Source organism: Moschus berezovskii, chromosome 6 (assembly GCF_049115385.1).
Source record: "Moschus berezovskii isolate FMDL1 chromosome 6, NW_MosBer_1.0, whole genome shotgun sequence".
In the NCBI taxonomy this organism is placed as follows: domain Eukaryota; kingdom Metazoa; phylum Chordata; class Mammalia; order Artiodactyla; family Moschidae; genus Moschus; species Moschus berezovskii.
In genome coordinates this window covers 96,661,514-96,683,873 of record NC_142465.1, presented here as the reverse complement: position 1 = coordinate 96,683,873, position 22,360 = coordinate 96,661,514, and the positions used below count along the sequence as shown (strand labels likewise).

The 22,360-nt window shown below is 38.7% G+C and overlaps 1 protein-coding gene across 3 annotated transcripts in view; it reads left to right on the top strand.

Moving 5' to 3' along the window:
* The window catches only part of PIK3C2G (phosphatidylinositol-4-phosphate 3-kinase catalytic subunit type 2 gamma), a 464,511-nt gene that overhangs the window by 116,494 nt on the left and 325,657 nt on the right, over positions 1 to 22,360 (top strand). For all 3 annotated transcript variants that reach the window (XM_055394272.2, XM_055394271.2, XM_055394273.2), the window contains 3 exons: positions 2,902 to 3,024; positions 10,180 to 10,308; positions 20,094 to 20,208. In XM_055394272.2, the coding sequence (XP_055250247.2) occupies positions 2,902 to 3,024; positions 10,180 to 10,308; positions 20,094 to 20,208 (367 nt within the window). The remainder of the gene's footprint in view (positions 1 to 2,901; positions 3,025 to 10,179; positions 10,309 to 20,093; positions 20,209 to 22,360) is intronic.

Here is a 22,360-nt window from a genome sequence, read left to right as displayed (position 1 = left end):
AGTGGAAAGTGTATAGTGTTTTGTAATAAATGGCCTGATGCTAATGTGTAAATGGCAAAGGTGTATATAGTATATTAATGTCTGACTGTTAAAAAAAAAAAAAAAGCACCACTGTTGCTTCAGATCAGCTTTCTGCCGCTTTCTTTCAGTCATCTTCTGGGACTCAAATAATGTTTGTTTGTCCTATTGGTTGTGTCCCATAAGACCCTTAGACTTTATCCACTCTTCATTTTTCTTGTTTCTCTGAATAATTTCAAATACCTATGTTTGAGTTCACTGATTTTTTTTTCTGCCTGATCCGGTATGTCCTTGAACCCACCTATTGATTTTTTTCAACTCAGTTGTTGTATTCTTCAGCTCCAAAATTTCTTCTTAATATTTTTGTGTATTTTTAATATTCTCATTTTGTTTATGCATTATTTTTCTGAGCTTATTGAGCATGTGTGTGTATATATAGGTATATATTTTATTCTTTGTCAGGTAGTTCATATACTTTCATTTCTTTAAGATTGGTTTCTAGAGATTTTTCTTTTAGCATAAACCAACTCTCCACAATTTTGATGTATTCATAACATTTCATGAAGTTGGTCAATATGGTGATGTAAGAACTTACCCTTTTCTAAGGGAAATAAAAGAGTGTTAGTTCTGTGTCTGCACTTGTTACTTTAATTCATCTGTTATAAAGGTCTTTGCTTGCTAGCCCTGGCACTATTTTATGTTGATATGTTTCAAATTAACTTGGTTTTCCAGTGAACACTTGAGGGTTGTTTGCACTTTCTCTTTGGTTTCTAATTTTGTTCTTTCATTGAGAGACCTGGTAGAGAAAAGACTAGAGGATCTTTGTAATGTCAGTTAGATTCATACACAGTTATTTACTTTGAAGATAGTACGTTTATCTAGCCTAACCTCATTTTTCATCCTTTCATTCTCAGAAATGATTTAGAAATGCATTTTGACTCTCAGGGCTTACCTTGTGGCTCAGCTGGTAAAGAATCCACCTGCAATGTGGGAAACCTGGGTTCGATCCCAGATTGGGAAGATCCCCTGGAGAAGGGAAGGCTCCCCACTCCAGTATTTTGGCCTAGAGAATCCCATGGAGTGGCAAAGAGTTGTACACGACTGAACAACTTTCAGTTCACTTCTGGAGATTTATCTTGTTCCTTTGGTTGGGCCCATGTTTTCCTCTCTCATTGTATACCTTGTTTTACTTTGTCTTGAGATTTGAGCATTAAAAAAAGAAAAAAAGAAAAAAACAGCTACCTCTCCCAGTCCTTATGGACTGGTTTCATACAAGGAAAGAATTGTTGCTTTAAAAAAAGATGCGAAACATGAGAGTTGTGAGTTAAGTTTTATTTGGGGCAGTATGAGGACTCCAGTCTGCGAAACAGCACCTCAGATAGCTCTGAAAAACAGCTCCAAAGAGGCAGGGGGAAAGGACAGCATATATGTGACCTTGGTGAAGGGGGAGTACATGCAATCAAGCACATATTTTTTGTAGAAAACTTCTGTTGGTCTCGTTAAGCTTTTGCTAGTCACAAGAAATGATCATTTTAGTGCTTTTCTAGATATGAAGGATTTTGGTGCTTTTCAAGGTATGAGGAGAATCAAGAATGGGGCTCATAAACTCAGTTTCTGAAAATATCTTACTGTCTATAAGACCTGTCCTTGCCAGTTTCCAGAAACACAGAGTGCCTCATTTCTGCTGTGTGCCCTGAACTCCTTCAGGGAGTGTTAGAGGTCAGCAACTGCAGTAGCATGTGATTTAATTCTTGCAGAGGTAGATGGCAAGCATCCATGGCAAATGCATCCTCCCTGGATTTGTGTGTGTCAATTCACATTTAGAGAGGTTTTGCTTCTTTTGTCAAGGACTTGAATTTCTTGTTTCCTCTAGTGTCAGCCTGTGGTCCTTCCTGCTGGTTCTCCATAAGCTGCCCAGCTCTTTTTTGTTCTCAGTTGGGCGCCAGCATTCAGAGTATGCCTGGTCCCATAGATGCTCTGGTGCATGAGACATAAACCAGACCCTCACACAGCCTCCAAAAAAGCCAAACTGTTGGATGCACACTGCACTCTCCCTGCTCCTCTCTCTTCCTGCCAATTCAGACATCATCAGATTGCATCAGCCTCTGCCTACGGGTCCCACAAATCCTCTGGAGCAGCAGCAAGCCTCCCAGCTCTTTTTTGTCCTCCTAAATCCATGGCCCCTAGGCATCTAGAGGATATCATATCCTACTGGAATCACAATCCAGATCTTTCCCAAGGGAGAAGCTGGGAGTTGGGAGTTTTCTACTATTCATTTTGCACTGAGCTGGGGGAAGTGTGAGTTAGTTTGTGCTAGTTTAGACCACTCACTGCCTTTGTTTTCAGAGGCCCCCAACTTGGCACCGATTCCTGTTCAGCACTCAGATTCAGGCAAGAGAGAAACCAGTCCCTTGGATAAACCCCTAAAACATCTGAATGTCAGACGTATGTTCCAGTCTTCTCTTTCCCACCCCAGGGAGAAAATTGGGAATTGGGAGTTCTCTCCTGGTCACATGACACTCTGTTGGGAGAAAGCGTTCTGTAAAATGAGTGCCATGAGTTTTCCTACTGATTTCTTTGTGACTGGCTTTGCACTTGGGTGCAAGAGCCTTTTAACTTGTTTCTGGATTTCTCGCAAAGGAAACTGATCCATGTATTGTTGTTCAATTGGTGTCTCCAGCAGGGGAAAGAGGGTCTAAGACTCCCCATTATTCAATTTTGCTGAAGCCACCAAACATAAATTCTTAGTAATTTTTAAAGTACACTCTGTACAAGCAAACAACACTTTATCATTTGACTTTTAACTGTAAAATAACTGACCCATATAGAAAACTGCTTCCTTCACAGTGTTCAACTTATTGAATCAATGTTGTTTCTTTTTAGCTATAAAGCATTTTCTTTCTCCTGTTGGCTTACATATGCTGGAAAGAAGCTGTGCCAAGTGAGAAACTGCAGAAATATTCCCGTCAAAAAGTTGTTTTTTCTCTTGGTCAACTGGAATGAAACGTAAGTTTAATCTTTATTCTGGAATGATTATTTGTCTAATAAAGACCAGGGTTCCTTCCACCTTCCCTCTTCCCTGCTGCTTTCTAAGTGAAAGATATAATTTTTTTTTAGTGTAGCCGGTTGATTTGATTCAGAAATGTGATAAATACGCTAAGCATACTAGGTAACTGACTTCAGTTCAGCAGATTAAAGGTCCCTTTCAAAATCTAGATAAATATCCAATCTAAATTATTGAGTTGCTCAAGGAGGGAAATTGGGGAAAGGAGAATTATTAATCATTTGTAGACTGGATAAAAGGGATACCCTCTATTGGGTGTTGGAGGGAGATAGATTTCAGTTAAAACAAAGAAGATGTCACCTAATGACATATGTAATCTCTATTTTCTCCCAAAAGCTAATTGCAAATTTATTTAAACAATCAAGTTTTTGTACAGTAACTATCTATGCATTGCGTAAAATGTCATCTAATTTGGGATAATCAACTCCTACCAAGATCTTTATATATTTATTTATTTAATTTTCAAATTTTATCCCTAACAGCTAAAGCAGCACCAGACACAGTAAGAGTCCAGTAAATGTGGCTTGGAAATGAATGAATTTTATGTAATAAGTGACTCTTCAAAAATATATTAACCAGCTCAATTACTAGAATTAGGACACCCCGGTTCGATTCCTGGGTCAGGAAGACCCCCTGGAGAAGGGAAAGGCTACCCACTCCAGTATTCTGGCATGGAGAATTCCATGGCCTATATAGTCCATGGGGTCACAAAGTGTCGAACAAGGCTTAGTGACTTTCACTTGACTTTCCACTTTTCTTCTGACTTAATTAATGCTTATCCATGGTTGTTTTCAATTGACAAATATGCGCCATCATTTAAACAATTCAAAAGAAAAATTTCCTAATTCTAAAATCAATTTCAGAGAAAAATCAAAAGAAATTGAAATTATTAGTATTAGTGGAATAATTACATTGGTATACTTTTCCTCTTGTCCTTCAAAAGTACATAAGTGTTATCTTTCCTGTGGAGTTTCTCTGATTCCCCTTGGGGGAATAAAGTTAGTTACTTTAACCCAGAATTATTTTCTTTCTTTCTTTCTTTTTTTCTGTCCTTCAAATCTCTATTTTTTTTTCAACTTTCAGCTTTTTATTTTGTATTGGGATATAGGCAATTCACGATGTTGTGGTAGTTTCACATGAATGGTGAAGTTATTCAGCCATACATTTACATGTATCCATTCTGCCCCAAACTACCCCCCCATCCAAGCTGGCACATAATATTGAGTAGAGTTCTATGTGCTATACAATAAATAGGTCCTTGTTGGTTATCCATTTTGAATATAGTAGTGTGTATGTGAATTCAGAAGGCAATGGCAGCCCACTCCAGTACTGTTGCCTGGAGAATCCCAGGGATGGAAGAGCCTGGTGGGCTACAGTCCATGGGGTCACAAAGAGTTGGACAAGACTGAGCAACTTCACTTTCACTTTCTTGTTGGTTATCCATTTTGAATATAGTAGTGTGTATGTGAATTCTTTTTATTTTATTTCATTAAAAATATATTTATTTACCATTTCCCTAGGTGCCTGGCCTGTAGTATCCTTTATATATTTTATTGACATATACCCATTACAGTGCAATTAATTGCATGTTTTATTACTAGACTGTAAGTTTGAGGACATACACTTTGTTTGATAATAATATGTGACATAGATTTAACTGCTTATTGCATTCCAGTCATCAGAGTTTACCGCCCAAACATATTATCTCATCTAAACTTAATAACAAAAATGCATAGAGATATTGTCATCTCCATTTTACAGATCAGAATATTGACGTTTATAAAGCTTAATTAACTTGGCCAAGGTCCCACAACCAGCAAATGGCAGAACTAGTGCTCAAATGCACTCTGACTCCAAAGCTGAGGTTTTACTTGTGATTTTCATACTTTCTTACAACATATAAAATCTTAGGCTGAGTATTTATATTCTGCAAATAGTTCTTAATCTTAAACTTAAAAAACAAAACAAACTCTGCTTTATTGTTTCAATAGCAGCTATGCCATTTTTCTCTCTACTTTGCAGAAAAACCCTTCCAAAGAGCTGTCTGTATTCACTTTCTTCAGCTTTTTCCCCTGGTCTAAAACATACTCCAGTCAGGCTTTCATCATCTCTTTTCCACTGAAATTTATCCTTAGAGTCACCAGTGACCTGCAGAGCTGAATCTGATGTTTGTTTCTCTGTCTTCATCTTACATAATCTATTAGGAGCTGTTTCCCACATTCTTTTAGCTTTCTGCCTCCCTCACTGGACATTCCTTCTCCGTATCCTTTTCTTCTCCCAGACTGCTCATAGTCTTAGCCCTTAAGCTTCCTCTGTTGTTTCTATATTTATAGCCTAGTTTTCTCTTATAGTCACATAGCGTTAAATGCCATCTGTATGCCAGCAACTCCCAAATTTATATCACCAACCCAGGCATCAGTCACAAACTTCGTACTTATTCACTCAACATGTCTAAAACTAAACTCTTGATCTTACACTCCAAATTTGTCCTACCCATGGATGGCCACCCTGGATGATCATTTCCAGTTTTGGTTGTTTAGATCAGATCCTTAGCCTGAATTTCCTTCTCTTAGACCCATGTCTCAGATATCCTACTGGCTCTCTCCTCAGAATATTTCCAGAGTGTTACTTCTTGTCACTTTCATTTGTCTAGGCCACCATCATATCTCCCCTGTATTCCTACAACTGCCTTGTAATAGTCACCCTACTTCTCTTGCGCCTTTATAATCCTTCTCATATAACAGCTTAAGTAACCTCTTTTAAAATGTAAGTCAGGCTACATCACTCTGCTATTTTATAATCCTGAAATGGCTCCCTCTTTCACTCAGACAGAAGTCAAAGTCCTTACAATGGTCCATTATTTTTTTTAACAGTATTAATAGGGGACTTTTTAAATCTCCCAATTTCACTATCAAAAAGTTATTCTGATTTTAGAAAAACTGTCTTATATAAAAGCGAAGAATGTTTAAGAAAAATTTTAGTTTTTACTCATTTTTAAATAGTAGAGTAAGGCAAGCATATGGTTAAAATTTGAAGTTTGTAGATACAGAGAAGCAATCTTACTTCACTTATTGAATTATCTCAAAGTATTTTTCTTCCTTTTTTGTGTAAAGTTCATTCCTTTGATTTTTCAATAGCCATGTAGAAGTTAATAAAAAAGATTTTTCAGTGACTATGAGATTATTCTGGCTTAAAAATCCATATGTATTCAGAAAATGAATAAATAACTATAAAGTATGTATTCATACTCTGGAAGAATTTATTTTTGTTAATAAAAATGACAAAATGGAGATTGGCAGTAACTATCCACTGTAACTTATCGAATGTTTTGTCATTCTTGATTTGAAAAGCTCACTAATAAGTGAAGTTACACATGAAGAAGAGAGACTCAATGGGAAAAAGAACATTCCAGATTATATGAGAAATAAAGTGAAATTATAGCTTCTATCCTGACACAAAATTATGAAAACTAAATAGAAAGTCAATTATAGGTAAAAGAGACTATTCAAGAAACTACTGTGCATTTCACAAAATCATCAGCATTTTATGTTGAGTTTCAGAGATTCTTTTTAAGCTGAGAAATATGTCCACATTACATTGAATGAATATTACAACTGTGAAAGAATATGAAAGATAAGAACAACTTTTGGATAACTAAACGTGTGATCATTTAATTTTTAATAGTCTAAATTTTGCTAATATTGAAAAATAAATTTTTTTTAGCCTTTCCTTTGTTTTCTTTCCTTGCTTTTTTAAAAATCGTGTTTATTGGAGGATAATTGCTTTACAGTATTTTATTGGTTTCTGACATATATCAGCATGAGTCAGCATTAGGTATATGTATGTCCCCTCCCTTACTTTTAACTAGAATTATATTTCATCTGTTTTACAATGGCTAATATAAGTTATTACATTGTTGATTCCGTTCGTTCCATTCCGTCGCTCAGTCGTGTCCGACTCTATGCGACCCCGTGGACTGTAGCCTACCAGGCTTCTCCGTCCATGGGATTCTCCAGGCAAGAATACTGGAGTGGGTTACCGTTTCCTTCTCCAGGGGATCTTCCCGACCCAGGGATTGAACCCGGGTCTCCCGCATTGGAGGCAGACGCTTTAACCTCTGAGCCACCAGGGAAGCCCCACATTGTTGATAGAATAATGAATATACTGTTGATATACAATTTACCATTTATCACATATTGTGTTATATAATATTTTTTTCCTTTTTATAGATAAATAAGGCTTAAAAGGGTTAAATTCATCACTCAAAGAAGAACATCTGTTTAGTCACAGGGCCAACATTTGAATCAAAACCTTTGACTCGTCTCCACACTCAGTTTACATATTGACATCTCTGAGTTACTATTAACTCAACGACAGTATGCCATAAGCCACATATAAGTCACCTACCCCAAATTCCTATCTGTGTTTTCTATCAGTTAAAGGGATCCACTAACATAATCTCAGAGCCTGAAACTCATCTTCAATTCGTCATTGTTCTATTCTACTAATATGCTGTCAATTATTAGTTATCCATTTTACCTCTAAAATAGCTCTTCTGTCTTTCCTCTTGTTAGATGGTTTTTTACACCTGTACCTAGACCTCTCCATCTCAGAGAATAGCATGTTGAGGGGAAAGATGTGTATTTCCTCAGAATCAGTTATGGTCACTGGTGTGAATTAACTGTTCCCTATTCCTGAGGCTGAATGCTGCCTGTTGTTGTTGTGTAGTCACTAAGTCATGTCCACCTCTTTGCAACCCCATGGACTGCAACATACCATGCTTCTCTGTCCTCTACTATCTCCCAGTGGTGATTTAGTCACTAAGTTGTGTCTGACTCTTGCAATCCCATGGACTCTAGCCCGTCAGGATCCTCTGTCCATAGGATTTCCCAGGCTCCCGGAGCTTGCTCAGATTCATGTCCATTGAGTCAGTGATGCTATCCAACCCTCTCATCATCAGCCACCTTCTTCCCCTTTTGCCTTCAGTCTTTCCCAACATCAGAGTCTTTTCCAGTGAGTCAGCTCTTCACATCAGGTGGCCAAAGTTTTGGGGCCTCAGCTTCAGGAACAGTCCTTCCAGTGAATAGTCAGGCTTGATTTCCTTTAGGATTGACTGGTTTGATCTCCTTGCTGTCCAAGAGACTCTCAAGAGTCTTCTCCAGCACCATGATTTGAAAGCATCCATCTTTTGGCATTCAGCCTTTTTCGTAGTCCAACTCTCACATGCTTCCTGAGTGAGTGAGTGAAAGTCATTCAGGTCCAACTCTTTGTGACCCAATGGACTGTAGCCTGCCAGTCTCCTCTGTCCATGGGATTCTCCAGGCAAGAATACTGGAGTGGGTAGCTGTTTCCTTCACACATGCTTCCTAGCCACCCATAAATCTATCTCTCCTAAACACTGTATTTCTCTTGAGACTCTTGTATCATTTCTATGTAGCCAAGATGACTCCTGAAAGGAAAGAAAGGTACCCTTCTTCCTGTCCACCATTAGGAACCTCAGATCTCTCAACTTCCTGTCAAAAGCCCTTTCTTAGATTCTTCAACCACCCAGGTGTATTCCTCCCAGTCTTACAGTATCTTTATACCTTGTAGGCAATCTTATATAGATTAATGGATTCAATGCCCAAATTCAAATTTTTCCACCTTTAACAACCTTGTGCTTATTCTTAGCCACTTTTTTTCACCCATATCTACAATCCATCCAGGGTCTGAGTTTGATGTTCTTCACCTTGACATATCCAGGAATTGTACTATCTATTACATCTCAGCAATCAGCCCCCAATTTCCTGGAATCTCATCATCATCCAGAATAGCTCACATTTAAAATTATAAACAACTCTCTATGCTTTTAGCTCTCTCATTTAAACATTTCCTTTTGCCATTAGGAAAAAAATCACAAATTCCTTTGCCTGGCATGCAGAGTTCTTAAATATTCTGGCAAGCACCTATCTTTCTAATTGCATCCTTCATAACTTTCAGGTTAAGACCAACTTGACTACGTTTCTTATTCTAGCTACAATGCTCCACTCACCATTCCTCAGTTCCATGCATATATGCCCTTGTCTGTGCATTTTCTTTCTTTTTTGGAATATTATTTTCCAACTCTTCACCTGGTTGTAGCCAAACTACTATTTAAGACCCATTGAAGAATCGATGCTTTTGAACTGTGGTGTTGGAGAAGACTCTTGAGAGTCCCTTATACTGCAAGGAGATCCAACCAGTCCATTCTAAGGGAGATCAATCCTGGATGTTCATTGGAGGGACTGATGCTAAAGCTGAAACTGCAATACTTTGGCCACCTCATGCGAAGAGTTGACTCACTGGAAAAGACTCTGATGCTGGGAAAGTTTGGGGGTGGGAGGAGAAGGGGACGACGGAGAATGAGATGGCTGGATGGCATCACCGACTCTGTGGACATGAGTTTGATTGTATTCCGGGAGTTGGTGATGGACAGGGAGGCCTGGCGTGCTGTGATTCATGGGGTCGCGGAGAGTCGGACATGACTGAGCGACTGAACTGAACTGAACTGATAAATTGAACTGATGAGTTATTTCCTGCCCTCCCCCCATTCCCTAAGACAATGTTAATCATTCTTTCTTGATGCTCAAGTTTTTGTAATTTTCAAAAAATAAGCTTATGTATCAATATCATAGCAATCACCATAGAGTAATCAATCTGATTGCTATATTTCTGCATTTACGAGATAAAACATTAAAACTTGAGAGAATGCCTCAATTCAAATAGTTAAAATACTTGTGTCACACAGCACTGCATTAGGAGGAAATATTTATGAAAACATCATTGTAATTGGGTCCTAGTGTCCTAGAGTTGTTGGGAGTATTAATGAGATCAAGGGTTAACATTGTTTGACACACAATAAAGTGAAGGTGTTAGTTGCTTAGTGGTGTCTGACTCTTTGTGACCCCATGGTCTGTCCATGGAGTTCTCTAGACAAGAATACTGGGTGGATTGCCATTCCCTTCTCCAGAGAATATTCCTAACCCAGGAATCAAACCAGGGTCTCCTGCATTGCAGGCAATTTTTTTACCATCTGAGCTACCAGGGAAGCCCAACCTAATTTCTTCTTTTATTTTAAGGATCAATTTTCCTCTTGAAATAAAATCACTTCCAAGGGAATCCATGCTCACTATAAAATTGTTTGGGATTACCTATGCAACCAATGCAGATTTATTGGCCTGGACTTGTTTTCCACTGTTTCCAAAACAGTAAGTATATCTTTTGTGATTAATAAAACTTCCATCTCAATAAAACCTCCTTGGAACTAGATAATGTTCCGTATATGGCATAATGAGAAAATCAAGAAGACATTTTATTCTGAAATTGAGCTACCTCAATATAAATCATGACTGTTGAAAGCAGGACTGAAAAGCAAAATGTAGAAATGGCTTTAGAAACAAGCTTCATGCTCAGCTTGTCAACTGGGTCATTTACCATGAAAAGGTATCGGCATGACCAATCTCAATTTCTTTTCCTTCTCTGACCAGCCAGTTTCTCTGGAATTACTAATGCAAAATGATTTAGATCAGTCCTGTCATTTAGCAACAACGTAAGTCTTGAAATTCTGGCTGAAGTAAAATTATTCAATGTAATTGGTTTACTGACCTTTTATTGCCAAGAAAAAATATATGTCAACTTTAAGATGATATTTTTCAGAAAAGTAAGCCAAATAGGAGTTCTGTCAGAATTGGTTGTCACTGAAAAAGTAGCTGTCACTGAAAAAGTAGCTGTCAATTTAACCATAAGGATTTGGAATTATTAATACTTAGAATATTTGAGAAAGTCCGTAATGTGATTTTCTGTGTAATTAAAGAAAAATATTTTAAAACATCTTAGTTACTTTCCCTTGACAAAACTTGCTTTATAATCAAACTGTTTAAAAAAAAAAAAAAAAGGACTTTTGAAGAATTAGAACCTGTGTTATTATTTTAATATTATTAACAATAGTGTTTCTGCCTCCACTCTTTTAGAAAGATTTGGTAGTATAAAAATGTTAACGAAATTCTTTATCAGGTTTTAGTTCCCACTTTTAGTCAGTATAAATAAAATATCATCAAAGCAACTGTGATACATGTTTTGGTTTTGTTTGCTTGTTTGTTTTGCTTTTGGCCACACCTTGTCGCATATGGGATCTTAGTTCCCCAACCAGGGATCAAACTCGTGCCCCTTGCAGTAGAAGCACAAGTCTTAACCACTGGGTTGACAGGAAAGCCCTCTGTAATACATTTTAAAAATCATTTCTATTGGATTAATTATGACATGGTGTGCGTGTTTGTGTGTGTATATGTGTTCCTCTTTTATTTGTTTTCATGTTATAGCCAGTTTCCACATGTGTGAGCACAGGGAATGTATTTTCTTTGTAATTTCTGTTACCTAACATGGTACCTCTTATAAATAGGCAATCAGTACAGGTTTGTTTATTAAACTGAATTGGAAGAAAATCAATCTCTATAGGAGATTTAGAATGAAATAAGATCTCAAAAGTCTATAAGAAACAGTTTAACCCTAAGAGGAATACCAACTGCTGTTAGCAGATATTTCAAAAATCTGATTTGTGGGCTAAGAACTTTCATTACTTTCTCACTGGGAGCAGCTGCACAGGTGCCTTTCCTTCTCCTGAATGAGTTTCTTTAAAGTTTCATCTGTAGTATTTGTAAGATCTAAAATGTTTGTAGAATACATTTATAGATATTCACTGAAAAAAAAATCCATTTTATTACCTCTAACACACTATTTTGTACATAACAGGTAATCAAAAACTTGTTAAATATATTAAAGGTCTGGAATATTGTTTGTCTTTCAAACTAATCTTCAGGGTTTTTTTCTACATGCTTATTGTGATAGTAAAATACTGCCTCCATGTTGTTTTGTCATCTGTCACTTAACCTTTGGTAGACATTTTAGATGCAAGTGATTAGAGATAATGGGTATCTTTAAGGAATGCCATCTGGGACTGATACTAAGTGCTTTTCCTAAGGGAAAGTGGCAAAATTGTGGATGCTAAGACATCACAGAAACACAACTTACTTCAAAGAGAATTTCAGTAAGCATTTGTGAAAGTGTTTCTGAAAGATCATTTCTTATGAAAATCAGAAAATCTGCTCTCTCCTGGGCTAAACAACATAAAGAAATTTAGATCTTTTTAAGACATCAGAAATCCATCACGTGGTCAGTTGGGGAGATGTAATAACTCCCACTGTGTTCATTGCTTTGAGTTACAGAGATTCTAACCCAATTTATGTAATGCAGGCATTTCAAGATCACATCAAATAAGTCACTTAATTTCATTTCCTTTCACAGAATGACCCCTGCCCATAAACATTTGGTATCAGTTCTGTCATTTATTTCAGTTCAAATTGCTCATACCTAGTCATGTGGATCTGTAATGAGCATTTATGTCTTTATTTTTTTCCAAGATACACACGACCTGATATGCAGACTTAAAGGCTTTCTATCTCTTTGTGGTTTCCAGAGGTGGGTTTCAGAAGAACCAACTGAGGTTAAATTCATATGTATTGGTTATGGCTGCATCAAGAATGTGTACAAATAAAAATAAAGTTCAACATTTTCAAGCACACAAACTCACTTTCAATCCTATTAAAAAGATATGTTTCAAGAACAAAGGTAAAATGTTGCCCACAGAAGTTTTATAATCCTCTCCTTTGCAGACAGGGCTTATACCATATCTGTATTCACAATGCCTCCACTGCAGTAAGACAGGGTTATTCTCACCTCAGTCATTTCTATGAGCTACCTTCCCTACTTAAATTCAAAACAAATAGTGTGGTCCTTACTTAGCATTTCTAAATTGCAGTAAACTCCTTCAATGCAGAAATGCTCAACCCTGATTGAACAATAGAATCTCCTGGGTTGATTTAAAACTAAACCCAAAACCCAAGTGCTCACAAAGATTCTAATTTAATTGACAGGAAAATGAGAATCTCTTTTGTAGAATTTAAAAAGAAACCTAAGTAAATCATAATACAATTTTATTCCTGAGACTCTTGTCTGAGTAGCCAACCCTGACCCTACTATGTATTGTCATTTCAGATATACCCTTAAAATCAAATAATAAAAACGAGTTGCAGATAAAAATGCCTTATCAGTCTTCCATCCTGTAGGAGAAAGACTCTCAGAGCTCAGTTCAAAAATTTTATTTATATATGAAAATCTTTATGATGAAGGAAGGTTAAGGGACTGGCTAGAAGTCATTGGGATACTTAGGAAAAGAACAAGAACCAGAATGGAGAGTTGGCTTTTCTCCACACATCTTCCTACTTCAAATCGCCTCCCTTCCTGCCCTTAGATGCCATGCCCTGCTTCATGAATGAGCTGTGGAAACCTCACCAGGACAGGAGGGGATCCTGTCTCTCTTCCTGGCCATGAAACCTGTTAGATCTATTAGAGTCACAGTCTCAAAGAGTTTTATAAGATCAGATCTTCTGAAAGTGCTGGTTCCAGAATGCCAAACCATGGATGCATAGAATCCTATACCTAAAAATGGGAGTTATTAATTTATTCTAACCATTTTTTTAAATTGTCTAGGAAACAGGGGGCCAGAGAGGGTTAACTAGCCCATCTGTTCTCCTGGTGCTACAGATTTTCATTTGGTTTTTCCAGGCATAGGAATTTGTATAATATTGAAATTTAAAGGACCTTAAGGATAGAAATGGTATGGACCTAACAGATAAAGGAGCAGAAATGGTATGGACCTAATGGAAGCAGAAGATACTGAGAAGAGGTGGCAACAATACACAGAACTGTATAAAAAAGATCTTCATTACCCAGATAACCACAATGGTGTGATCACTCATCTAGAGCCAAACATCCTGGAATGCCAATCAAGTGGGCCTGAAGAAGCATCACTATGAACACAGCCAGTAGAGGTGATGGAATTCCAGTTGAGCTATTTCAAACCCTCAAAGATGATGCTGTGAAAGTGCTGCACTCAATATGCAGGCAAATTTGGAAAACTCAGCAGTGACCACAGGACTGGAAAAGGTCATTTTTCATTCTAATACCAAAGAAAGGCAATGCCAAAGAATGCTCAAACTACCACACAACTGCACTCATCTCACACACTAGCAAAGTAATGCTCAAAATTCTCCAAGCCAGGCTTCAACAGTTTGTGAACCGACAACTTCCAGATGTTAAAGTTGGTTTTAGAAAAGGCAGAGGAACCAGAGACCAAATTGCCAACATCCGCTGGATCATTGAAAAAGCAAGAGAGTTCCAGAAAAACATCTACTCTGCTTTATTGACTGCCAAAGCCTTTGAATGTGTGGATCAGAACAAACTGTGGAAAATTCTGAAAGAGATGGGAATACCAGACCGCCTGACCTGCCTCCTGAGAAATCTGTATGTGGGTCAATAAACAACAGTTAGAACTGGACATGGAACAAAGACTGGCTCCAAATAGGGAAAGGAGTACATCAAGGCTGTATATTGTCACCCTGCTTATTTAACATATATTCAGAATACATCATGAGAAAAGTTGGGCTGAATGAAGCACAAGCGGAATCAAGTTTGCCGGGAGAAATATCAATAACCTCAGATATGCAGATGACACCACCCTTATGGCAGAAAGTGAAGAAGAACTAAAGAACCTCTTGATGAAGGTGAAAGAGGAGAGTGAAAAAATTGAGTTAAAACTCAACATTCAGAAAACTAAGATCATGGCATCTGGTCCCATCACTTTATGGGAAATAGATGGGGAAACAATGGAAATGGTGAGACTTTAATTATTGGGGCTCCAAAATCTCTGCAGATGGTGACTGAAGCCATGAAATTAAAAGATGCTTGCTCCTTGGAAGGAAAGCTATGACAAATCTAGGAAGCATATTAAAAAGCAGAGACATCACTTTGCCAACAAAGTCCGTCTAGTCAAAGCTATGGTTTTCCCAGTAGTCATGTATGGATGTGAGAGTTGGACTATAAAGAAAGCTGAGCACCGAAGAATAGATGCTTTTGATCTGTGGTATTGGAGAAGACTCGAGAATTCCTTGGACTGCAAGGAGATCCAACCAGTCCATCCTAAAGGAATTCAGTTCTGAATATTCATTGGAAGGATTGATGCTGAGGCTGACATGCCAATACTTTGGCCACCTGATGAGAAGAACTAACTAATTAGAAACGACCCTGATGCTGGGAATGATTGAAGGTGGGAGGAGAAAGGGACAATAGAGGATGAGATGGTTGGATGGCAGCACCAACTCGATGGACATGAGTTTGAATAAGCTCCAGGAGTTGGCGATGGATATGGAAGCCTGGCGTGCTGCAGACCACAGGGTCGCAGAGTCAGAAACAACTGAGTGACTGAACTGAACTGAACTAAGGATAGAAATGTTATTTATCAGCATAGTCCTTTGCTAACGACATCTTATTCAAAATCTCCACTTATAAGATCAATGAACAGTCCATATACATGTTGGTGGGTGGGCAGGGTGGCATTTGAAATTCTAGATTCCTATTTGCCAGGGCTTCCCTGGTGGCTCAGTGGTAAAGAATCCACCTTTCAATGCAGGAGACATGGATTCGATCCCTAGTTCAGGAAGATCCTCTGGAGGAGGATCACGCCTTGTTCATGCAAGAACACTGGAATGAGATGCCAATTGTGACTGGCCCCTGAACACTTCCCCTTGCATGAACAAGGCGTGATCACCCTAGACCTCTATTATGAAGCCAGCGCGTGATGACCTGGCCCTTAACATGATTGGAAAGTCCCTTGCAAAACCCCCACGCTTGCCTTTATATAGGGAGAGCTTGTAACAATAAAGCGGAACTGCCTTGACAGAACCCCCGCAGCGTCTGAGTGTCCTTCTCTAGGTGAAGTGTTCAGGGGCCAATCACAATTTTTTGTGATTATCTGAAGCCGCGCCCTCCTGACATCCGTCAGGCGCCATCTTTATGGGTGTGCCTTTGGCATGTGCCCTTTTTCAGCCATGCGCCGTATAGAGTTCAATCCCTGGGTTGGGAAGATCCTCTAGAGGAGGGCATGGCATCTCATTCCAGTATTCTTGCTTGGAGAATCCCCATGGACAGAGGAGCCTGGTGGGCTACAGTCCATGGGGTAGCAAAGTCACTCAAACATGACTGAGTGGCTAAGAACAGGAAAGCTCATCACCTTTCTAAAGTCTACTCCCCCAAACACAAGGCCACGTGAAGACAAATATAAAACTCAAAAACTACTGATTCTGTGTCAGAAGCTTGAAGAAATTAAGCAAATTAAGGCTTGCTAATGAAGACAGGATACAAATGTCCTGGTATAAATCTGGTGCTCTTTCCACGATTATTAGACTGTTTCTGGTATGTTTTGCTTTCATCATGTTTTTGTTTTGTTTGCTTAATTTTAACTCACTTCATAAACGTTTGCATGGTGTTGTAATGTAAAACCTACTGGTGAATCCCACCAACTTGGAAGTTAAAAATTTCCATTTTCATCCTTTTTTCTGAGACCACCAATACTAAGATGCATTCTTTAAACACCTTGATTCCACTGATTATCTTCCTCATCCTCATATTTTCTATTCACAGATGTCTATGGAAAGATAGTCCTTCAGTCATGCTTACAGTATTGAAAAAGGCCCCTTGTCAGAATATAAATTAGGTAATTTCCTGCACACAAAGAACCCAAAGAATGGTGTCAGACATCCTTTCCCTCAGAATTGTCTTAAAGTATGTATTATATTAACCTTAACTGGACAACTAGAGGTTCATTCTCTCTATGCCCTATCCCTTGATACATCGTTTCATACATATACTTGAATCAAGAGTTCTGACTTCACTGTGCCCCACACAACTCAGGGTTAAGGCCAAGGTGACTATTGATCCAGACTCCATCTGAGGAGACAAATGATAGATAACTCACAGTTATTCTTGAGTCTCTTCATTATTTGTAGGAATCACTCAGATCACTCAGATTTTCAGAGTGAAATATGGCCAAGATGTATAAATATAGTAGGGCCATAAATATAGCTCACTACACAACTTAGATGTGAAGAAAAAGTGCAATTAATATATCACACTTTTCCTCATGAGCTCCCATCCTATAACTAAGGAGGAGGACAAATTTTCCGTTGATTTCTAAAAAATTAGCCAATTTGATCATCTAAATAGGTCCTTTTAGAATTATGCAGCCTCCTTTGGAGAAAATGCTCAATTACTCAGCTTCCTGACATCCTAAGTCTTTAAGAGGACGGTTGTTGTTTGGTCGCTGAGTTGTGTCTAACTCTTCTGCTATCCCAAGGACTATAGTCTGCCAGGCTCCTCTGTCTGTGGGATTCTCCAGGCAAAAATACTGAAGTGGGTTGCCATTTCTTTCTCCAGGAGATCTTCCCGACACAGGGATAGAACCCACATCTCCTGCATTGACAGGTGGATTCTTTACCACTGCGTCACCTGGGAATCTGGATACAAAGGATCAGAAAAGAAACAGATTATTTGGCCTAGTGACATATGATATCCAAATCAAAGGCATTTTTAAACTGGTGGTTGTTTGTTCCATCTATTGTAGCCTGTGATTGGTATGCTCCCAACTTGGCTAGGGCTAACTGACACTGCCAGGGTGTCCTGGGCTCTCACAGGCACCACAGACCCACACAGGACTCCAAGCTGACCTCAGCTCAGATGGTCTAACCAGACGCCCTTATTGTAGAAGCCCTTTGTCCCGACCACCTGACTCCCTTTATGGAAACATTATCACACAGACATCTTCAGCTCTGTCTGGATTCCGTCTCTTCTGTAAAGAAACCAAAAACCCAATAAAGCTGAACATGAGTTCCTTTGCCCTGTATATCATGTGGCCCCACGTTAAAGGTCACTCTTCAGGTCTGTACAGGATCAGCTCAAGAAATGATTTTCTTCTCAGATCTGAAGCAGAGAGCATAAAATGAAGCCCCCTCTGCCTTCAGCATTAGGCTGTACTCACTTACATAACACTCTTCCCCATCTGCCTTTCTATAGGCAGAAGAGGGGAACTTGGGATACCATGATCGCACTGTCCCCTCTTTCTCTGTCTTCTGCTTCCCACCAACTCAAATTGCCAGGAAGTGGTAGCTTTTTCTTCTACATTCTCCTTCAAGTATGCCACATACACCTTCCTACACTCCTGTTTACTCAACCATGGATAGGCGTATTTTCTTCAAATATTGTGGAGGACATTAACATCTGAGCCCTCCAAGCTCAGTTATAGCGCTCTTCTTTTGCATTCTGGCTGAAACTAATCCAAAACTTTTCCCAAGAAGATGGATGCTTCAGATCATTTGGGGCAAGATTATATACTCTGAAAGCTAAAAGAGAAAATCACAGTAATAATTTTCTAATCTTTATCTCCATTGAGTTAACTTTTAGCTTGATAATATACTTCCCTGGTGGCTCAGAGGTTAAAGCATTTGCCTCCAATGCGGGAGACCCGGGTTTGATGCCTGGGTCGGGAAGATCCCCTGGAGAAGGAAATGGTAACCCACTCCAGTATTCTTGCCTGGAGAATCCCATGGATGGAGAAGCCTGGTAGGCTACAGTCCACGGGGTCGCAAAGAGTCGGACACGACTGAGCGACTGAACGAAACGGAATATACTGTGGGCTTCCCTGGTCATTCAGACAGTAAAGAATCTGCCTGCAATTCTGGAGACCCAGGTTCCATCTTTGGGTCAGGAAGAAACTCTGGAGAAAGGAATGGGTTATCCATGTCTGGAGAATTCCATGGACAGAGGAGCCTGGCGGGCTATAGTCCACGGGGTCACATAGTCAAATGCGACTGAGCAGCTAACACTTTGACACTACTTTTGCTAATGCTGGTATTGGCTAATACTGGTCCCTGGTATTGTTATACCAAAAAACAAACAAACAAAAAACCAAAACTCAAGTTTTTCTAGATGAGGTGAGGATAGAAGAAAGGGATAAAAATGACTCAAAATTCATCCTGCTAAAAGAATATTCTTGGATTATATAAAAATATCTGCACAGAAATGCTTAAAATTATACTTCCTTGTATACTTTCTAATAGTATATTTTAATATGAAAGCTAAAGAAGCCAAGCCTCAAGAAGCTAAGGGTTTAGAAAACTTTATTTGGACCTTTTTCCTCTTACTTTGCATATTTGTCCATTAAATGGCAAGGTAGAATTCTATGTTATTTTCCAAAGACTTGCTTAATGAATTAAAATTCTATATAAACTCTAATCTTGTTGACTTTAAGTTCTACAGTTTTAATTTGGTATGTTAATCAAAGACTGTTCTCAGTGATCAGTAGAACATTTTAACCAATAATCTTGTTCATATATACAAGCCAGGTATAGCTTGTTTTTTAATTCCTATAAGCCTCTGTGAATTTGGATGTTATTGAAGCTGTTAAAACTATCCATGAATTCTTCCTGTCTAAAGTCTTTCCTGTACTCACTCTCATTTGCTATGGTAATTTACAACATAGGTTTAAATATTCAGAATATGAATAATCTTTCTATTTATGCATAAAGAACCACTTCCTCCATGAAGTCCCACAACTACTTTGATCTGCAAATCATATGCTAATTTAAATCTTTTCTTTCTGTAAATTTAGAGCTCATATCTTTAAAGATGCCCAGGGAGTTTAGTCACCCTATGAAGCAAAAAAATATTCTTAAGAGTTATTAACATCTTTATTGATTTAAGGCAGTCATAACTCCAAGAATATAAACTTGAGATTTTTAGTCCCATCTTGTAATCAGCGTTGTTGGAAATTAAGAGTAAATGCTACCTGTTAGAAGCCATTGTGGAAACAGTTTTCTCCTGTGGAAAATAAATGTAGGTATGTACAGACATCACCATGAATGTGGTATTATTAGAAACGAACCATTCATCAGTATCTAGACTTGTGGAATATCCTATTTCTCTTTTAACTACTGACTGAAGCTACTGAAACAGCTAATTGGGTTTTGTTTTGTTTTTTAATTTATAAATAATAGTAACTTCCCTCTTGAAAAGACTTTTATCTGTCCATATGTGTTGCCTTTTGCAGCAGATCCATTCTCAGGTCTGTGCTATTCAGCATGACATTACAAAGTGAGCCTCCCATGGAAATGATCGCTCCAGGAGTGTGGGATGTAAGTCAGCCATCCCCAGTGACCCTGCAGGTAAGTGTCAGGCTATGAGACTAAAGTACACACAGCAAGGATTACTTGATAAATAGCTTGTTGTCAATTACAGAAACAATTTTCTTCCAGGATCACACATTTTAATAGTCTTCTCTTTCTCTGGCCTGCTGGGATCTGTAAAACCTCTATTGCTTTTATTTTGCATTCAGTGTTCTCAAAGCACTTTTCTCCCAGTTTATATAATAGCAATTTCAAGCCATTCTCCATCCAACACAATCAGGAAGGAAAGGAATGGACTGTGGCCACGAGTCTACTCATTATACATATTCATTTTTCTTTCCATTGTCTAAAAACAGTCATGAGTATATATTATTAACTTGGTACCTTACTCACACCCACCTCTTCATTATGTCATAGTGCCTTAAAATCTCTTTTGTTATATGTTTCCTAAATGATTAGCCATTAAGCTGAATAGTAGGGGGAGAAACAGCAAACCAAATCCTTCCTTTTTCCTTAAAGGCTCTCTCCTTTCTGTGATTTGTAATCATGAATAAAAGGTGATTAATGATTTGGGGCTTTCATCCTTTCTGCTGAGAGAATTATTTTTTTTTTTTCATTTTCCTCACTTTTTCATGCTGGTAAGTGGTCAGGTTCATCAGATACCTGAAGCCTAACCGCTCCCGTACATGCAAATGCAGGGAATACAGACTCTCCATCTGCATGGGAAAAACTGGGCCGTGCGCCACAGCACAGGATATTTCAACCTCTCACTATTGACATGTTGGATGGGATGCGTCTTTGTTGTGGGGGGTGCCCTGTGCGCTGTAGGATATTTAAGAGTGTTTTGGGTTTTACCAGCAGTACCTTCCCAGTTCTGATAACCAAAAATGTTTCCAAATACTGTCAAATGGTCTCAGGGATAAAATTGCCCTCAAGTGAGAATCACTATGCTGGAGGAAATTAGCAGAGTCTCTAGGTTCATAGAATTTCCAGCTTTGGGGTAAAGGATGTGAGGGACAAAGTTTAGCAACATGGAAAGCAAGCTGTTAAAAATGGAAAAGAAAAGCAGCACTAATAAGAAAATGCGGCTTTCACTTTGCAAGATGGAGGAACTTCCCTCTCCAGACAGTAGCTGAAGATCCACTTCTAATCCGTGGATGGGGTGATAAAAAAAACAGTGTTACAAAAGAGAGACTGTCGGACTTAGAGAAGGAACTTCTGATTGCGGGGTTTGGGGGTGGGGAATGGGGGATGGGATAGTTAGGGAGTTTGGGATGGATGCATACACACTTCTATACTTAAAATGGGTAACCAACAAGGACCTACTGTGTAGTGCAGGGAACTCTGCTCAATGTTATGTGGCAGCCTGGATGGGAGAGGAGTTTAGGGGAAAATGAATACATGTATACGTATGGCTGAGTGCCTTTGCTGTTCACCTGAAGCTATCACAACATTATTAATTGGCTATATACCTCAATAAAAAATAAAAGCCAGATGTTGTCAAAAAATAAAGCACACATATACGCCAAAGAAGTGGTTGATTAGGTTGGATCTTGGCATAGCATCCTAGACACTCAACAGATGATGTCTTAGTGATTAGCAGATGTTTCCTTGTAAAAGACAGCTACCTTTCTTTAAGAGGATGAATGCAGACTTTTTCTTGCCAGATCCAAATCACCTAAGCTTAACAAAAATCTTCCAAGTCTAACCATTGCCAGCACTTTATGGATATAAATTAATGATTATCAGGGTCTTTAGTGGCTGAGGTAGGGTGGGAGACGTAAAGGAGACTATCAGATGAGACTTTCCTTGATTCCTCTCAAGTGAGGGGATCAGCTGCTTTAGGAACACAGATCCTGGAAGTGGAAGCCGAAGAAAAGTTTCAAGTATTCAGCAGCATAGATTTCCACGTAGAGACGTACAGCCAGGACAGAATTACCTCATGCTCATGTCCAGTCACTAAGTCAACTCTTTGTGACCCCATGAACTGTAGCCTGCCAGGCTCCTCTGTCCATAGGATTTCCCAGGCAAGAATACTGGAGTGGATTGCTGTTTCCTTCTCCAGGGGTTCTTCCTGACCCAGTGATCAAACTTGTGTCTCCTGCATTGGCAGGAAGATTTTTTTTTTTTTTTACCTCTTAGCCATCTGGGAAGCCCCTATGACAGAATTTATCTTATAAGAAAAGGAGAG